Genomic DNA, 18,034 nt, shown 5'->3' on the forward strand with positions numbered 1-18,034 from the left:
GTCAAGAGCCACCTTGAGCTACATCATTTCACACACTTGTTTATTCAATCAATCAAGAAGCAAGATTAAGGACTTTAGTAGAGAGAAGCTTGTGTGCATCCGTTCTTAGTGATCGGTTCTTGCTCAAGTGAAGGTCTTAGCTTGTTACTCTTGGTGATTGGCATCACCTAGGCGATCTTGGTGATCGAGGTGTTTCTCTCGGAGCTTGCCAAGGATTGTGGGAGCCCGGAGAAGAAGATTGTACGTGGCTTGATCTCCACCACACCGGGATGGTGAACGGAGACTCTTAGTGAGCGCCCTCGTCTCCGTGACTTGGGAGGTGACAAGACTCTTTGTGAGTGTCACAACGTGGATTAGGGGTGTGTGCCAACACATCGATACCACGGGAAAAAATCCGGTTGTCTCTTGTCCACTCTCTTTATTCAAGCATTTTTCTTTCATCCAATTTACTCATGTGCTTGACTTAGAGATCATACCTTTGCTCTACCTTGCTAGGATTTACTTCTCTTTTTATCTCTCCTAGCTTGTGTAGGTAGCTTAGTTATCCGGTTGGTGAATTGGTGCCTTACTAGCATTGCATAGGTTAAGCTTGCTTTACTTTGTTTTAGAAATTGAAAAAGGCCCAATTCACCCCCTCTCTTGGTCCATCGATCCTTACAATGATGGAAACGGGAAAGACCTCTACCACCCAACAATAAAACTCCTTAGCAGTTCTCCAATAAATCTTTTCCAATAACCATCTAATGGGGATGTTCCCAATGATCTTTCATGGTTACTGGAGAGGTACTTTTCCAATAATTCTTTCAAGGTTACTGGGAGAGTTGCTTTTGCGGTTCCCCAATAATCTCATCCCAATCCAACTACCGAGAGCTAACTCTCCCTCTATTTGGGGAGAGTTGCGGTAAATTATTGGGAAAAGGGAGATATAAAGAGGATTTGCTGAAGCATAATTTTTATGTAAACTCTCCAAATATAGTAGTTGGGTTGGGGAACGGGGATCCGCTAGAGATGCTGACCGTAGTGGAGCACACAAAACAAACTCCCCAGTGTTTTTAGATTCCCCGGATATGAGAACACGTGCGTGGTTTCAGGCTTTGATGAAAACAAAAGAGCGCCACACGGGGCACCATGTTTTTGTGCGGGTAGTGCGGAGGCTGGCCATGGCAGCTAGCTGCTGTGTAGCGCTGTAGCACCAGCACGGCCGCACCTGGGTGATGGACGGGCGAGCGAGACGGACGCCGGGATGACGATGACGACCTGGGAAAAAGGATACTTTCTTTAGCCGCTTCGAGGCGTAGGGCCGCACGTAGCGTTCCTCCTCTCCACTCTCCATGTCCCTGCTGCGAAAGCCTTTTTACTCTCGTCTCTCTCGCTGTCGCCGATGATTCCCTCCCTGAGCTCCGAGCTCCTCCCTCCCGCCAGGGATTGTCAAACAAGAGCAGATCTCGAGATGACACGGCGCGGCACTGTTAGTCCACTAATAGCGCCCGCAATTCGCAGGTCAACCCAGCTCGTGGCTGCTCATGTGCACGGTGGATGCTGGCCGTACCCTGCCGGCCTCTTACTTTTTAGTTAACCCGGCCGGGCCTTCTTGGCCAGCCGGATCACATCTTGAATCGCAGCATCCCATGCTTGTTTGATGCTATTATCGTGCCTGCAACTGCTGCAAGTGGATGGAACGGGTTCTCAGCTCATGTGTTGCTGCCAGTGGTGATTGGTTGCCTCTATTCTATCTTAGGAGATGATCTTAACTACTACTTCTTCTTCTTCTTAGTATAAGCCTGACGGGTCGCAGCCGTCACTCTTGAATCGGATGGTGCTCCTTCCCTCTTCTCCCTTTGGCCCCGGATCTTGATTATCTTCTCCCTCTGAAATCCAGAGATTACTATTACAGTATTACTTCCTTGCAATCCTGTCAAGTAGGAGTACTTGAAAAGGGGAGGATCCTGTCACGGACTTGAAAATCCATGGAGGCGGCGTGCACGCGCATGCGACGGTTGCTCGAGCGAGGCGTGCCGAGACGTGCGGTCGGCGTCGTAGGCAAAGCAGAAGCATTACCGCCGGTGCCGCACCGGCCGCGACGGGACGGGGCTCCTCTTTAATTCCATCACCGGGCCGGAGTGCACCGGACAGTGGAGTGGCAAACGTCGAGCTGTAACTGTCATGAAGGAAAGCGAGTTGAGCTGAGCTCTGTGCTCCTCAGTCTTCATGGAGGAACCGTAGCTTTCGTGAAAGCGATTGATCACTCTCGTGCCCCAATCTCCCCAGCTGAAAGTCTGAAACGCATCATGATAGTATCTGCATTCCTAGCGTAATCAGCTGACCTGAATCTTACTTCAAATGACACTGGTTTACTGAACTACTAATACCCCAGAAGAACATAGATGAAATTTTCATAGCAATGAGGTGAAGATATTTGTACAGAGGAGCAGCATCTTTTGCATAGAGAGACATGAACAGGGAAGACTGACTAGCCAAAAGTATTACACAGCTTACCAATACTCTACTACCAAATTAACAGCAACAGACAAAAGGAAAGCGATTATACTGATGGGCGGGCCCCACTTCACCCGCCGGTCCCGCGACCTCCGGCCTTAGTGACCGGTCAAGGCCACCGGCGCCCCGGAGGCCGACGGCGCGTGCCGCCTCCGCCCGCTGCTCCCGCCGTGGGCCCAGAAGCACCCGGCGGTCGTCGCGTCCGCGCCGGGCGCCCCCGCCGCCATCTTAGCGGCCGCGGTCGTCGCCGGCTCCGACTTGCACCGCTGCAGCACCAGCGGCCGCGCCGACGAGCACCGCATCTCGTCCTCTTCCTCGAACTCGTCGTCGTCTTCTTCTTCCTCGTCATCCTCTTCTCGTGCCCCGATCAGATGCGGGTCCTGCTCCTGTGCAGCCGCCGCTCCCCCTCGCCCCTTCTCGACGCCGTCCTCGTCGGCGAACGCCTTCTCCGCGGACGGCTTACGGGGGGACGGAGACGCCCTCTCCGGCTTGCGGGGGGACGGAGACGGAGAAGGGGACGCGGCGATTTCCAGTGCCACCGCCGCGAGGGCGTCCCTGGTCGGTGAGGGCGATGGCACCGGCACCGGCACCGGCACCGGCGCCTGCGGCGCGGCGGGGAACCGGGAGGTGAGCGGCGACGTGCGGTTCTGCGGCGCGGACCGGCAGCGCATCAGGAGCAGCGCGTTCTTCGGCGGCGTCGTGGTCGCCGACGACACGAGCTGCGCCTCCCGCTCGTCGTCGCCGTCCTCCTCCTCCTTCTCGCTGCCGCAGCCACTACCGATCCCCAACTTCTCCCCCTCCTCCCTCCCGATCGATCCGAAGACGCCCACTCCCACCACCATCTCCTCCTCCTCGTCATCCTCATGCCCCTCCCCCTGGCTCCCGCTCCTTGGATCCGCCGCCTTGGGCACTGCGGCGACGGCCACGTCCCTGCTGCTGAACACCCAGGGCGACCGGCGTGCCCTCTCCACCTCCGGCGACGGCGCCTTCTGCCTCCGCTTCCTGGAGTCGAAATCGAACAGCCCGCCGCACAAAAACGCCTTCTTGAGGCACCGGCAGTACCCCTTGGCGCCCTTCTCCGGCGCGGCCGCCTTGGCCGCCGCCGCTGCCCCCTTCTTCCCCTTGCGCATCCGCACCTGGCCAATGCACGTCACCTTGGGCGACGACGGCTCCCCGTCCGCCGCGCGGCTCCGGCCGCGGGACACAAACATGGGCGACGTGGCCGGCGCGCGGCGGGACCGCCCGCCCCGGCGGCTCTTGCTAAGCAGCAGCCGCGCCAGCCCCGGCGGAGCCGGCGCCGGCAGCTGCGGCTTCTCCGCGCGGCCTGGGCTCGCCGCCGGCGGCTTCATGGCCCTCCCCCTCGCGCTCAGCTGGACGAGCAGCTAAGATGCGACGGTGGGCGGCTGGCTGACTTGGAAACGGTGGGACGCAGCGAGCTTAATGAGCTGAGCTGAGCTGAGCTCCTTGCGTTGGAAGCGTCAAGCGAGTGGCAGTGTGGCAGTGTGGGTGTGCGTGTGCGTCTTAGGATTCGCTTGCCAACCTGCCTCGTGGACCTTAGACCTGGTCCACTGGACCATACTGCTGGGGTTTAGTTGCTGATGTAATGGGTCGGTCTCATGGTCGCGTTAATATTTGTGTTTTTTTGTCATTTTTAGATTGTACAAAATTTCAGAAAAAATCAACTGTAAATGCATAAAAAAACTAAGTTTCAGTGAAATTTTGGAGACATCAAGAATGGAAAAAAGGAGAAATAACATATACACACATATATATATATATATATCATGTGTATTAAAAATTTTAAATATCGGCATGCTCCAAGCACGAATGGTCAGCGTTGCGTTTACAGTGGCGCGGGAGCTCATGTGATGGGTGGATCTGAGGCATGCATTTATGGGGGTTTCGTGGGCTTGTCCTGGGCGGGCTCGCGGGCAGTCCATGGGCCGGGTCCACAGCGATGGTGGGGGTGGGGAAGGGCGTGAACATGAGTTGTACTGGCAGCAAGGAGAAATGGATGTGATGCGAGTGATCTGATCTGAGGCAGTGAGGCTGCTGCTGGCTGCTGCTCATGCTCTCCTCTCTCTCTCTCCCCTTTGCTTTGCTTTGCTTGCCGCCCTGCCCAAGTGCCCATCCATCCTTTCTTCTTCCTCTGCTCTCTTGATTTCCTCAGTTCACATCCATACGTCCCTTCGTTCATTCATTCACCTTACTCTGGTCTCTCATGTCACGCTGTTCAGCTTTCCTTTTCCCTCTCTTTTTCCTTTTGTTTTGTTTTCGAGGGTATACTAGCCGCTCAACAGTTCAGTGGAAATGCTAGGGGACCAACGAACTAGGACACGAACAACACAACTTCAGGATCGATCGGTTTGGGAAACGAGGGATGGTTGCTTGGTCAACACCTGTTGCCTGTTGCACACTAGTGACCTATCATCCCCGAGCACCCAATGATGTACTACTGGGCACTTACACACACAAAAAAAAGGAATTTTGATGGCAGGCAATTTGTCATAAAAAATAGCACCACGAGAAAACAAAATCAACGCTCCCTTGTCTCGCTGGAGAAAGGTTTGATAGAGAGCGTGTTAGTGTTTCAGTGCTAGTTTTATGGTAAGTGCATTACAGCTCTAATGTCCATAGCAGAGATTAATAGAGAAAAATATCTCTTCTTGACTAAAGATTAGCAAGTTTATGACTCTTCAACTAAGAAAGAAATTGTAATGATGTCGGTGTTGTATGCCTGAGGGTTAAACTTTAGCTCTATCGCATCAAAGACAATCTTATCACTTTGATGTATGAAATAAAATCTAATTTAAAATTAATTGTAAAACCTTTAGGCTAATTCGCGAGACGAATCTAAGGAGACATATGGCACCTATTTGTGCAAAAGAATTTGTAAATAGATTTTATTTAATATTCAAGTTCTTTTTAACGTAACAATGCTAAACTTTAGTTCTCCGGAACTACGAGGATTTAGCTAGAAGGCTAGAAGCAGATGCATGGATACATATGCCTCCACCATGGACCATGGGTTCCCATAGCAGCAAAGATCGAAGATGGCTGTCCTCTCTTGTTGTCCTCCGTCTCGACTGACCGGGGCGTGCGGACGTGCAGCCGTGCAAGGAAACGAAAGAGCAGCTAGTATAGTAAAATAAAAGAGGCGTTGCACGAGTGGGTGCATCAGCCATGGCAGCTTTCACCTCACCTCTCCTTCTCTCTCTCCATCTTTTCCCCTCCTCGTAGTTTGGCTTGGTGGCTGCTTACCTTTTTGTTGTGCAAAAACAAGCCGCGGCGTGTGCGTGGTCAGTGGAGGCCAGCAGCTGCATGCTGCTCCCGCTGATTGTTTAGTTGCAGGGTGTCAGGGCGAGCACGGAGGCGAGGAGCGCGCCGTGTGCGCTCTGAGCTGGTGCCATGTGGAGCTCCTTGCCTAGGGATCTGACGGGTGTGTGTGCGTGCGTGTGTTTGGATCGTGATCTGATCATGAGATGAGCCCTTTTCTTTTTGTTCCTTCGTGTACTAAACAATGCGAATGGTATCTTCCCCACTCCCCAGGCACAAAACAACAACAGGCAGTGTGCTTCCTCACCAAGGCAAGCAGCTTCAACCATCCGCTTGAACTTGATTGAGATTTAGGCCATGCATGACAATCTTTTTATAATCCGAATAAGAATTAAATCGTTGCAGAGGAGAATGACAAGATTTAGAGTTTGCTTGCCATAGAAGATCCCTCTATGTACGAATCAATAGCATGCGGGCATGCTTGCATTTCTTCCCCCGGCCCATGCGACGCAGGTACACCATGAACACCTATGTACGCCACCTTTCTTGACAGCACGCACAGCATCAGAACAGTAACAAGATAAGCATCGCTGGCATTATTGCCCCCAAAACATGAGGTGATCAGGTGAAGGTCGTGAAAACAAAAGGAATTACGCAAATTAGAGGCCCCACCATCATGTGTGAGTCAAATGATGAAATGGAAGCATACAAAAGGCTCTGCTATGCGAGAAGAATCCAGCACATTACGAACAACAGAACATGTGACAAACTTTAGCGTCTATTAAGCCTATTTGGATGTGCTAAAATTAAAAAAAATAAATTTTAGCACCTATTAGCACTTATATTTTTGCTAAAGTTTTTGAGTCTTGACTAAAGTTTAGTCCACCCATTAGCACTCTTGTTTGAATGCACTAGTGCTAAAGTTTAGCGGATCAAGCACCTGCATCTGGTCGGAAAAGTGCATACGGTTATCTTTGCTTTTTGTTGAAATATGTTTTTTTAAAAAAATTAGTCCTCTGCTTTAGAAAAGATGAAATGAACTGGACTCCCGGCCCGAATCTGCAGCAGGAGGAACATATCTGGTGCACGGAGGTAGCGCCATTATTTACTTTGAAGAAAGGCGTACTAGAAGCACGGTAACACACTTGCAATCACGGCTTAGCCGTATGCCTCCCGCGGATGACGTGCCAAACAGAAGAGCACGACAAGGCAAGCGAGGGTGCCAATCTGCAAAGAAAAAAGGATCGTCGTCACCACGACCGTACCAATGGTATGCTGCATGAATTTCACGCAGGTAAAAATGCACCAAACTGCAGGCTTAATCTTGATTTGGATAAACTAACCGCGTGAAGATCAATCGAATTACTAGCTAGCTTTAGGAGTGCTGTATTAGATAGGTGGTTGGAGGTCGTACGTGCTTGCTTGGATGGTGGCGTACACGACACATGGGCGTGAGCCCCCACCCCCCTCTCTGGGCCAAGCCCAGTACGTTTCTAAAAGCAAGGCAGCGCCACGAGCCAGCAACATCTGACACACACGGCACCATCGACCACTGCTCTTTTCCTCGTTTCCCCTACGGTAGCCAGCTGCTGTCTTGAGCAAGCTTTTTTTTTCCTCTCGTCTCGTCTCCCCTGTCCGTCCCGGATACATGTCTGAATTGAAGAAGCGAGCAAGAGATGAGGAGAGGATAAGGAAGGGTAGAAAGAGAAGGGAAGCCACGTGTGGTCACATTGCATACCCTGTAGCCAGCATGGCCAAGCAGCCCTCCTCCTGGCTGGCTGGCTAGGGCGCCAAGTGAAGAGTCACTTCCTTCAATGTGGTCACCTTATCTTGATAGGATTCAGTAGCCTAGCAAGAAAAAGGATATTTATTAATCCATTGTACACCTTCTCAGGACTAGTACTACCACACTAGAAGTAGCGAGGGTTACTTGAGTCGTCTGTTTCAAAACAAAAAACAAATGTACTGTTTGAGTCAAGGCAGGATGAGCAGATAAAAATCACGACGCGCTATTTCAGAACAGCCGAGCTAATAAGAATCTGGCCACAATCGATCATCGATGAGAGTATGAGACGATGACGCATGCGTCAAATAGTAGCAGTATGCTGCATCCTCTGGTAGTAGTAGTACTCATAGACTGATTAAGTAGGCAGTTGAGATTTACGGGTAAACTAACAATCGATGCACATGTACATTGCAGTCGCAATTGGGCTCGAAAGGAGTGGGCCGGGGGCACGCATGGCAGGCCGAAATAAATGTGCGGGACAACGCATCGTTGGACATGTCGACGCCCCTGCCAACCAAAGGCTCCAAAACAGTGATACTCCTGCTGCAGTTCTGCTCACCTTTTTTTTGGCTGGGACTACTGAACGGAGGACTTGATTTGCTGGAGTCCTATCAGAATGACGAGCAAGCATCACGAATCTAAGCTTGAGCTCCAAACATGTGCGAGAAATCCGATGGAAAAAGTCTACGTTATTGTTAATATGTACAAATGCAGATAATGACGGCAAGGTTAAGGAGTAGTTGGTCATTGTTCCCCGGCAGGGTAGCGGGAACATGTTGGTAGGGTAGATGTTTGACCAATAAAAAGCAGGAACGAGATCGTCCAATTAAAACTGAAGTCAACTGTATATCATTGGATTCGGCAGGGCAGTATGATTTTCTCCACCTTGCTTCCTCATGCTCCTATAGGAGTAGGTGTGTACTGCTCGGTGCCCTGCCCTGAAATGAGAGATCTGAAGCGGCAGGACATAGAAAGTATTCATCATCGCTAGCTCCCTCCATCGCACATCTTCAGTCCACTGCTTCCCATGGTTTTACTTCACGCCTTCCTGCTCAAGGCTTCACGACCTAAAGGCGGCATCTGAATTAGTATCACGGGATAGTTGCGATTTTCATTTCAGAAGCCATTTCATTTTGCTCATCGGGAAATGAATGTTCAGATACCAGGTCGCAGCTCTCGTTAGCAATGTCGTGCTCTCATGGAACGTGTTGTTCCTAGACGAAGTGATCTCCCACTGCCTTGCCCGTCCCCCAGCACCCACCCCCCCCCCCCCCCGGGCGTTGGCGCCAACTAAACAAAACACCAGAGGGGGAAGGCGGGAAAGCAAGCGGCGATTTGGCGGCAAGCGGCAACACGCGGAAAGATCTCGCGTTCTTTCCTCCTTTCCTATTCCTTCTCGGCAACACCAGAGGGTGAAGCTGCGGAGATGGAGATCCGCGTGCGGTGCGGCTGCGGCGATTCGTCGTGCCCGGAGTGGGCCGTCGTGGAGCTGCAGGGCGCCGTGCAGCCGCAGGCATCCTTCTCCGGCGACATCCGGGGGCTCCACATCGGCCGCCTCTGCTCCGCCCCCTCCCCGTCCTCTTCCAAGGCAAGACATCTCGTCCCGATTCGCTAGTCTTCTCTTGGCATCTGGCTCTCTCCCTGATTGGCGGAGGTGTTAGTTACTTGATGCGATTACGAGAATGCGATGGTGGTAGCAGGGAGGGTACACCTTCACGGTGGGGTACCATGAACTCGCTGGGACGAAGGTGACCCTGAAGAAGCCCCTGCTGGTGCTCAGGAAGAAGAAGCTGACTGGTGGTGCGGCGGATCAGGAGACACCGACGGCGGAGGTGGTGGAGCTGGAGGTGATTGGCGTTATCCGGCACAAGATCCTCTTCAAGGACCGCCCCAAGGCCCTCATCTCAAGTAACCAACCGATCCCCTTCCTTCCATTGCGTCCATTTGCGTCGGCGATAACTCCGAATTTCGTGTATAAAAATCCCTGATCGTGTGATTCGGATTTTGGTGTTCTTTAGAGCCGCCGACCAAGGAGAAGGCGGCCGTGCAGCCAGCAGCAAATTGACGCCATTTCTGGGAGCGGCCAGCGGCAACTTGATGCAGCCGTGCCTGCTACTTCGTGGACCTTGAGAATCTGAAGCTCCTTGGTTTGGGCGTTTGGCTGTGTGCATCCAAGGCTTTCTGAACATGCCAATTGAAAAATTGTCTAGTCATGATCGGGCGAAATTCGATGCCGTGTTCTGTGTGGTTCGTTGATGCATTGTTCTAGTCTTTTGCTTTCTGCCGTTAAGATATTTCCATATGACTGGCAGTACTGAACCGCAGCGGGTAAAAGTTAACATTTCAGTGTTCGTCTTGAAGCAAATCAGGGGAACTGACAACAAGGAAAGCTAACCAATATGGTCCATTCCATACCATGATAGGATCATAGGATTGCTGTTATGAGAACCACTACTGCTAGTCTGCTAACTGAACTGCTCTGCTCGTCTTTCTCCATTAGTTTAGACTTTTGGGTGAATTGCCCGTCTTTTTTTTCCCTCTAGCGGTTGCAGCCCAATAACTACAACATTGATCCCGTAAAACAAAAGTAACACCAAATCAATAGACAGTCAGCAGGGAAGAACCGTGATCACTGACCAGTACGAACGAGAAAATTGGATTTGATGACAAATTGAGGCTAGATGTCGGGCCTTGTGCGGGTCTCTGAACGACCTGCCCACGAGCAACTTAACAGCTAAACAGCAGCACCGCTGAGCACACTCCAACACATACAGTGCCAGCGGCGTTGGATGGAGAGGCCTAAGGCGAACCCAGGTCAGGGAGGGGGCGCCCAAGTCGGATGAACCTCGCCAGCATTATGCCGAACACCTTACAGGCGGCCAGGCGGGCGCGAGAGAGACGTATGCCGCGGTAAACCGTGCACGTCGGCTGCGCTCACTGGCGGCGTACGTCAGCGACGCCGCCGTGGTCCCGTCGACATCGAGGCGGCGCTGCGGCAGATCGTTTGGACTGGGACTGCGAGAGGTGGGCCGCGTCCACTTCCGCGTCGGTGGTCGCTCTGCTTTACGTGTGCAGGCCTGGCTTATGCCGATAGGGCAATTTGTAAAAGTATAAGGGGAAAATTGAAAATAATCAGATCGCGATTAATAATCGCAATCCAAAATAGGAAGTTATTTGTAAATACAGGGGGGCTAAATAACAATAGTGGGATCGCGATTACTAATCGCAATCCAAACTAGGGGGTATTTGCAAAGATTAGGGACTGTTTTGCAAACAGGATGCCGGCGGCCATGGCGTCCGGCACAGGCAGAGCTCCCGCTGCAGGCCTGCAGTGCTGTTGGCGGAGCCTGGTGTCTCGAGAAGGTTAGGGTCTCGACGCCCCGTCCTCCTCGCTGTGCTCGCCTCCGGATGCCCTGGCCACTGGAGCTCGAGGAGAGCCCGTGGTTCTCCCGTGAGGTCGTGTCGCCGCCAGCTTGCTCTTGCTCCTCGTCGCGCTCCCCGCATGTGTCTGCTCCCGCTGGCAGTCCGCACTCGACGCTTCCGGGCGCCAGGACCTTTGCCACCACGCCCTCGCCGTCACCTCGGGCTCCTCCCCCCGCCCGACTTCACTGCCAATTTCAACTCTGCCAAGGCGCCAACTCTTCCACGGGATGCTTCACGCTCGCCTTTCTCGGCCTCCCCTGCCCCCAACTTCATCTGAAACCCACTCATCCGCGCCACCACTCACCCGTTGGATGTGGGGACGGGATGCGAAATGCCGGCGGCGTTGGATGGAGAGCTCTGCGGCGAACCCACGCGGTCGCCCTCCATCAGGGAGGGGGCCGGCCAAGTCGGATGAACCTTGCCAGCATTATGCCGAACACCATGTGCGCGCGCGAGAGTGAGAGAAAGGTCGGAGAACGCATTGCTGCGGGAAACCGAGTCACACCAGCGAAGGCAGGGCAACATAGAGACTACCAGCAGGCTGATGGACGGGGCCATTCACCGGACGACCAGGACCAGATGTGCAGGATGAAGGTGACGATGAACCTGCAAGCAAGACCCTGGCATCAACGACGACCCGCGCTCCCCGCAGAGGATGAGGGTCACGAGCCTGACCGGCCACAACTTCCCCATCCTCAACTCCCTGCAAGTGAGCGTCGAGAGAGGAACTTTGTCCTGTTAAGTATACGATAAAAACTCTGTAAACGTGAAGTTATTGGCTTGAAGATACATCTTTTAGATGTATTTGTTGTAAGCTTACCGTACTCTAAAACTCCTTGCCGAACCGAACATGTAGCAAACTCTTGCACTGCCGCGCTTATATAAACATGTTACCATCGTGACCTTGAGTTTGAGGCCGATGTTTCCGCACCTCTAATTTTTTTCATGTCCCAGGTGCGTACAGGCCCAATCTTGATGATGATCAGTGTAAATCGATGCGTAAAAACCGATGAATTCTTTCAGTGATCGTCTGCGCTTACGCTTGCACGCAGGACGTTGCTGTTCCGCCGCTCTACTACACTGCCGGGGCTCAAAGCGTGGTGTACGCGGTCCGAGGAAGCGCCCGGCTGCAGGTGGTGGACAACATCGGGGCGGCGGTGTTCGACGGCGAGCTTCGCCGGGGGCAGCTCCTGGTCGTACCGGAGTTCTTCGTCGTCCTAACGGAAGCAGGGAAGGATGGGGTCGAGTACATTGCGTTCAAGAATGACGCAAGCCCCGTGACGAGCCGCATCGCGGGGCCTGCCGGTCGGGGCCATCGCCGCTTCGTACAATGTCCCGGCGAAAGACGCGATGAAGATCAAAGATAGTGGGTGGGTGGGGGGGGGGGGGACTAGTGAGAGCGAGCTCTAGGATGAGCTCGACCGAGATCCTAACTATGAAGTCGATCTCCTTCTCCGGCCACTGGAATAAACCATATGAGACCACGGAGCGATGACATTGCCCTGTATACTAGTGGTATCTCAATAAACAGTGGCAAGTATTCTACTATGTAGATCTGATGGTGGTTCTCAACATATTGTGCGCGTGAGCCTGGCATCCTACTTGACGTTGGGCCCCTTTATGGGCCTCCCGGAACGCCGACCAGATTCTATGTGGGCCGTAAAGTTGGACAGTTCCGTCGGCTGTGGGCGCCTGGACACGATGCGGTTTTTTTGTGTGGTGGTACCGCAGCAGCATTTGCAACTGCCAATCAACGCGACAAGAACCACCACCCACCAGCCAATCTCCAATTCTCCATGGAAAACAAAAGGGCCAGAAAAAAGCGGCCAAATTCCCCTCAGTAAAATTTCAGTTGGCAAAGAAGAGAACATGTGACCAATTCGCAAGGAGCCGCTTTCCACGGCTGCCCCAAGACCTACATGCGTCTCCGCTTTTTTCTGCAGCCCTCTGTCAACCCGAGACAACCATTTGCATGTGCAAGCATACATAGCCTAAAAGTTCACAGTGATTTCAGTTTTTTTTCCAACTTTTTTGTACGCGCCCCCGCCGCGTGAGAGCAAGAAGCCAAATTGAAGGACCAGCAGAGCAGCCCAGGCGGGAAGGCCCTTGTTCTGTGCCGTGGGCCCAGCTGCGGCCTTTTGCTCCTCCGGCACTTCTTCCTTTTTTGTTTGGTCCTGCCTCCTCCTTCCTCGCCTCCACATTTACTTCGGTTTCCCCGGTTTCTGAACCAGAGTCCAATGCTGAGAACCAGCTAACCAGAAACATGAGATGAATTTTATGAATTCAAATTTACTTTCGTTCTCATGTGACAAATGTATATTTATATGCAGATTGCTCCTGGCATCATGAATTCATACACCATCAATGTCGTCTAGTCTGATGCATCATGTGTGCTGAATAACATGCAAAAGTTAGCGCGCAGACAATTAACGAGCCAGCCGGATTAAGCAGCAATAAGCATCCATGGCTATGATGATTAAGCGAGCCACGCGGACTAGTAATTACTCGCTCTCCCTCTCGACATGAGTACGGTTCAAGCATTGTGTGTGGCAGACGACAGATCGATAGACAGCGACGCTAGCTTTTCTAGTTTGTATATACGTATATCTATAAACTAGTGCGCAGCCATTCATATCCGTTTCTTTTGTTGTTGTTGTGGTGGTTACGAGTACGTAGATTCCTTTAGTTTGCTTGCAAGGAATGGATGCCAACCTTGCGCCTCGTCGTTTTATTCTCAACGCCGGCCGGGTTGCTGCCGTCGACCGGAGACGCACGGCGGAGTGGGCTCCGCTCGTGACACCCCTCGCTGTCGTCACGGACTGAACATCTCTCGGATATAAACTTGCGCATTATTCTGTTATAGATACGGATTAGATTTGATCTCCGGATGCATGCATGATCGTTCAAGCAACGCGAGCATCTTCCTCGAACAAAGGATCAGAAAATGGCGATGGCATGGGAGGAGCGGAGGACACCAACGCAACGCATCGCCAAAACTAGCTAGAGGGGCCTCAGCTCTCCACATTCGGATCACGGCAGGTTAAAGATGAGCCGGGGGCCGAGGCAGATGAATGTGGGAGCCGCTGCGCGAAGCGGTAAATCTGTCCCCGTTTCTTTTTTAATCTGCCTACTACAGCGGTCCAGCTCGATCTTACAGCAGACTGCAACATCTCTTGTCCAGTGCCATTGTTTAACACCTTGCGCAGGCAGGTCCTGCGAACCAACCGACCGAATGTGCAAGCCAAACTCGACCTGGGTCTTCAAAAGAGAGCTCGTGTAGCACTCACCACCAGTCATGTAGAATTCCAGCGGAGAAGAGCACGAGACGAGGTGATGGACCAACGGAGTGGAGCAGAGATAGGGAGGTGAAAATGGCGATGGTGGCTAAGATTAGAGCAGGGCGAGGTTTGGGAGTCAGAGCCAGCAGATCTAATCTAGGGTGGGTAGATTATTGAATGTTATCCCCATTGATCTCCTCTTTTCTTTTCCCATCGAGTGCACTGCAGATTACGCCACCTTGGCTGCCATGACCGCCGCCGATCTGAAACCTCCAGTCCACCGTGATCTACCACCAGCCATGTAGGCGCGCAGTCAACTAGCACAGAAAAGGCTCCTCCTTTACGTTACACGGGCAGGAGGAGACCGCCCAGAACGGCGCAGCCGAACGACCGAGTCAGCCCAGTCAGGTGTCAGGGCGCACCACGAACGGCCGAAGCCGAACGTTACACGGCCCCAATCCGGCGCCGGCGAGGCGATCCCGGCGACGTGACGCGCCAACGGCAGCCGGCGTCCGCTTGTTACCGTTCGGGGGTGGGGGCGCGGCGCGGCGCTGCTGGCGGCTGCAGGGCGGGATGGGCACCGCGCCGCAGGACGACACGGCAGTCGGCGCCGCACTAGCTGGCGGCCTCCCTTCCCTGTCCGCCGCGCTGCCACGCCGGGCTCCTCTCCGCGTAACGTATGGTGCCGTGGTGGACGCAGGCCGCGCGTCCGTCCAACCCGCAAGACACCACGCGGAAAACCACGGCACCTCGTCGCCTTCGCGCGGTCACGCTCCTCCCCAGTACACCAACTGCCCGCCCACTTACACTGTCGCCGCTCTCCACACTCTTCTCCAGCGTCCATCCCCTGACCTCCCTACCGTTGCCACCCCGGCGCACGTGTCCCCTACCTCCCTCACACCTCTCTTCCCTCTCTAAAGCGGCCTCCTCCCTCCCTCCCTCCCTCTCTCTCTCTCTCTCCCCAGTCCCCCACCTCACCACCTCATTCTCACTCTCCCAATCTCTGCCTGGCTGCCTGCTCCCCTCTCCGCGGCTCTGCTATCTCGATCGCTTGCTTCTCGGGCCGGGCTCCCATGCCCCGCGGCTGATGCGCGCCTGGCCCCATGCCGATGCCGGCGCCCGCCATGTCAAGAGCCGCGCTCCCGCTGGCGCTGGCGCTCCTCCTCCTCCTGCGGCGCGCCCCTGAGCCGGCCGCCGCGGTGCGGTTCGACTACGCCACGCTGACGCTCGGCAGCCTCAAGCTGCTCGGCGACGCGCACCTCAAGAACGGCACCATCCGCCTCTCCCGGGACCTGCCCGTCCCGACGTCCGGCTCCGGCCGCGCGCTCTACGCCTCCGCCGTCCCCGTCCGCGCCGGCTTCTCCACCCAGTTCGCCTTCACTGTCGCCACGCTCAACCCCTCCTCCGTCGGCGGCGGGCTCGCCTTCGTCGTCGCCGCCGACGACTCCTCCCTCGGCGACGCCGGGCCCTACATCGGCGTCGCAACCGGGACCGACGCCGCCGCGGTAGAGTTCGACACGCTCATGGACGTGCAGTTCGGGGACGTGAACGGGAACCACGTGGGTCTGGATCTCGGCTCCATGGTGTCGGCCGCCGTCGCCGATCTTGACGAGGCCGGCGTCGAGCTCACCAGCGGGAGGACCGTCAACGCCTGGATCGACTACCGCCCCGACAAAGCCAAAGGGGGGATCTTGGAGGTGTCCGTGTCCTACGCCGCGAAGCGGCCGATGGTGCCGCTGCTGTCCGCGCCGGTCGACCTTGGGGAGAGCGTCAAGGACGCGGCTTTCGTCGGCTTCTCGGCGTCCACGCAGGGGAGCACGGAGGTTCACGCGATCGAGTGGTGGAGCTTCTCGACCGCGTCGCCGGCGCCGGCGCCGCATTCGGCGCCCACGCCGCCGCCGGAATCCCCGGTCGTTCAGCCTCCGCCGAGCGTCAATCCGGTGCTTCCTTCACCGCTGCTCCCGGGAGTGACGACGCCGTCGCCGCCATCCGCGACGGTTTCCGCGCCGACCAGCTCGATCTCGGCGGCGAGCGCTCCGTCGAACGCCGCCGCGGGGAATGCCGGCTCGCCGCACCCGCCCGGGCACGCGGCCGTGGCCGGCGCTGCGACGGCGGGCGCCTTCGTGGCCGCCTCGTTCGCGGGCTTCGCGCTTTGGGCGTTGGCGCGCCGCGCGAGGGCCCGGAAGCGCACGGCGCTGGCGGTGGCCACGAAGCGCGACAACCTCGCGTCCGCCGCGGCGCTCGCGCGGTCGCCGCGGGAGTTCAGCTACAAGGAGCTGAGCGCCGCCACGCGCGGTTTCGACGCGTCCCGCGTGATCGGCAACGGGGCGTTCGGCACCGTGTACAAGGGCATCATCCCGGACACCGGCGCCATGGTCGCCGTGAAGCGGTGCACGAAGGCCAACGCCAATGCCAATAGCGAGCAGGCGCGGTCCGAGTTCTTGTCCGAGCTCTCCATCATCGCCGGCCTCCGCCACCGCAACCTGCTCCGACTCCAGGGTTGGTGCTACGAGAAAGGCGAGATCCTGCTGGTGTACGACTACATGCGCAACGGCAGCCTCGACAAGGCGCTGTTCGACGCCTCGGCGCCGGTTCTCCCGTGGCACCACCGCCGCGATATCCTCGCCGGCGTGGCCTCGGCGCTGGCGTACCTCCACCACGAGTGCGAGCGGCGCGTCATCCACCGGGACGTCAAGTCCAGCAACGTCATGCTCGACGAGGCGTTCCGCGCGCGGCTCGGCGACTTCGGCCTCGCGCGGCAGGCGGAGCACGGCGAGTCCCCCGACGCGACCGCCGCGGCCGGCACGATGGGCTACCTGGCGCCGGAGTACCTGCTCACCGGGCGCGCCACCGAGGGCACCGACGTGTTCAGCTTCGGCGCGCTGGTGCTGGAGGTGGCGTGCGGGCGGCGGCCGATCGGCACGGAGGGCCGGTGCAACAACCTCGTGGAGTGGGTGTGGAGCCTCCACGGCGAGGCCCGCGTCCTGGACGCAGTGGACCCGCGGCTGGGCGGCGAGTTCGACGAGGGCGAGGTGCGGCGGGCGCTGCTGGTGGGGCTGGCGTGCTCGAGCCCGGAGCCGGCGCTGCGGCCCGGGATGCGCGCCGTGGTACAGATGCTGAGCGGCGAGGCGGACCCGCCGTTCGTGCCGGCGGCGCGGCCGTCGATGAGCTTCAGCGCCAACCACCAGCTGCTGCTGAGCCTGCAGGACAGCGTGTCGGACTACAACGCGCTGGGGCTGACCCTGTCGGACTCCTCGTCGGACTCGCTGAGCTCGTCGTCGCTGACCAGCACCCTGCGGAGGGGCGGCCACGACATCGGGTTCAGCAGCACCGGCGGCGACGCCAGGTGACCCGACCGAGCAGAAATCCGACCGGCTCCCACAGCTAGCTAGAGTTCCTCTTCCTTGCCGATCTTAATGCGAAAACAGAGCACAATGTATGTATTGAGTACATAGATTAGCAGCATTTTGGACTCCAAAGTCCAAACCAAAGCCCCCATTTGTAAAATTTGTCTTAATAATGATTCAGAATTCAGATTATTCGTTCGTTCAGTTCAGTTCAGCGATGTGGTCAAATTGCAGTTCAAAACGCCACCATTCTTCCAGTTTCCCCCTCTTTCTCTAGAGAGATGTCGCTGAACATGACAAGAATTCCAGCTCATGGATCAGAAGATTCTTTCATTGCGAACAAAAAGGGTTTTCTTTCTCTGGTCCTATGATGACATCACAAAATATCTATATTCACCGGGCAATTGCAAAGGATTACTTCCTTGGTG

The 18,034-nt window shown here is 55.5% G+C and overlaps 4 protein-coding genes across 4 annotated transcripts; 3 read left to right on the forward strand and 1 right to left on the reverse strand.

The window, feature by feature from the left end:
* Window positions 1-2,381: 2,381 nt before the first annotated feature.
* LOC112887000 (neurofilament medium polypeptide-like) lies at window positions 2,382-4,103 on the reverse strand. The gene has a single exon (XM_025953070.1). It carries the CDS (start codon window positions 3,843-3,845, stop codon window positions 2,595-2,597), a length of 1,251 nt encoding a protein of 416 aa, XP_025808855.1. The 5' UTR covers window positions 3,846-4,103; the 3' UTR covers window positions 2,382-2,594.
* Window positions 4,104-8,910: 4,807 nt separating this feature from the next.
* On the forward strand, window positions 8,911-9,953 carry LOC112887614 (chromosome transmission fidelity protein 8). Its single transcript, XM_025953838.1, has 3 exons — window positions 8,911-9,146; window positions 9,259-9,466; window positions 9,577-9,953. Exons 1-3 carry the CDS (start codon window positions 8,985-8,987, stop codon window positions 9,621-9,623), a joined length of 417 nt encoding a protein of 138 aa, XP_025809623.1. The 5' UTR covers window positions 8,911-8,984; the 3' UTR covers window positions 9,624-9,953.
* Window positions 9,954-10,812: 859 nt separating this feature from the next.
* LOC112885082 (11S globulin subunit beta-like) lies at window positions 10,813-13,356 on the forward strand. The gene is made up of 3 exons (XM_025950761.1): window positions 10,813-11,718; window positions 12,005-12,282; window positions 13,312-13,356. The coding sequence occupies exons 1-3, from the start codon at window positions 11,637-11,639 to the stop codon at window positions 13,354-13,356; spliced, it is 405 nt and encodes a 134-aa protein (XP_025806546.1). The 5' UTR covers window positions 10,813-11,636.
* A 1,155-nt stretch (window positions 13,357-14,511) lies between these two features.
* Window positions 14,512-17,798, forward strand: LOC112885053 (L-type lectin-domain containing receptor kinase VIII.2-like). Its single transcript, XM_025950729.1, has one exon. The coding sequence runs from the start codon at window positions 15,363-15,365 to the stop codon at window positions 17,607-17,609; it is 2,247 nt and encodes a 748-aa protein (XP_025806514.1). The 5' UTR covers window positions 14,512-15,362; the 3' UTR covers window positions 17,610-17,798.
* Window positions 17,799-18,034: the final 236 nt, after the last annotated feature.

Source organism: Panicum hallii, chromosome 3, assembly GCF_002211085.1.
Source record: "Panicum hallii strain FIL2 chromosome 3, PHallii_v3.1, whole genome shotgun sequence".
Classification (NCBI taxonomy): Eukaryota; Viridiplantae; Streptophyta; class Magnoliopsida; order Poales; family Poaceae; genus Panicum; species Panicum hallii.

Bases quoted from the DNA above. Each gene is read 5' to 3' on its own strand.
- LOC112887000 (XM_025953070.1), bottom strand. From the start codon at position 3,845: ATGAAGCCGCCGGCGGCGAGCCCAGGCCGCGCGGAGAAGCCGCAGCTG.
- LOC112885053 (XM_025950729.1), top strand. From the start codon at position 15,363: ATGCCGATGCCGGCGCCCGCCATGTCAAGAGCCGCGCTCCCGCTGGCG.
- LOC112887614 (XM_025953838.1), top strand. From the start codon at position 8,985: ATGGAGATCCGCGTGCGGTGCGGCTGCGGCGATTCGTCGTGCCCGGAG. The intron at 9,147-9,258 runs GCAAGACATCTC...TGGTGGTAGCAG, and splicing joins CCTCCCCGTCCTCTTCCAAG to GGAGGGTACACCTTCACGGT. The intron at 9,467-9,576 runs GTAACCAACCGA...GGTGTTCTTTAG, and splicing joins CCCCAAGGCCCTCATCTCAA to AGCCGCCGACCAAGGAGAAG.
- LOC112885082 (XM_025950761.1), top strand. From the start codon at position 11,637: ATGAGGGTCACGAGCCTGACCGGCCACAACTTCCCCATCCTCAACTCC. The intron at 11,719-12,004 runs GTTAAGTATACG...GAATTCTTTCAG, and splicing joins CGAGAGAGGAACTTTGTCCT to TGATCGTCTGCGCTTACGCT. The intron at 12,283-13,311 runs GCCGGTCGGGGC...ATTTATATGCAG, and splicing joins CGAGCCGCATCGCGGGGCCT to ATTGCTCCTGGCATCATGAA.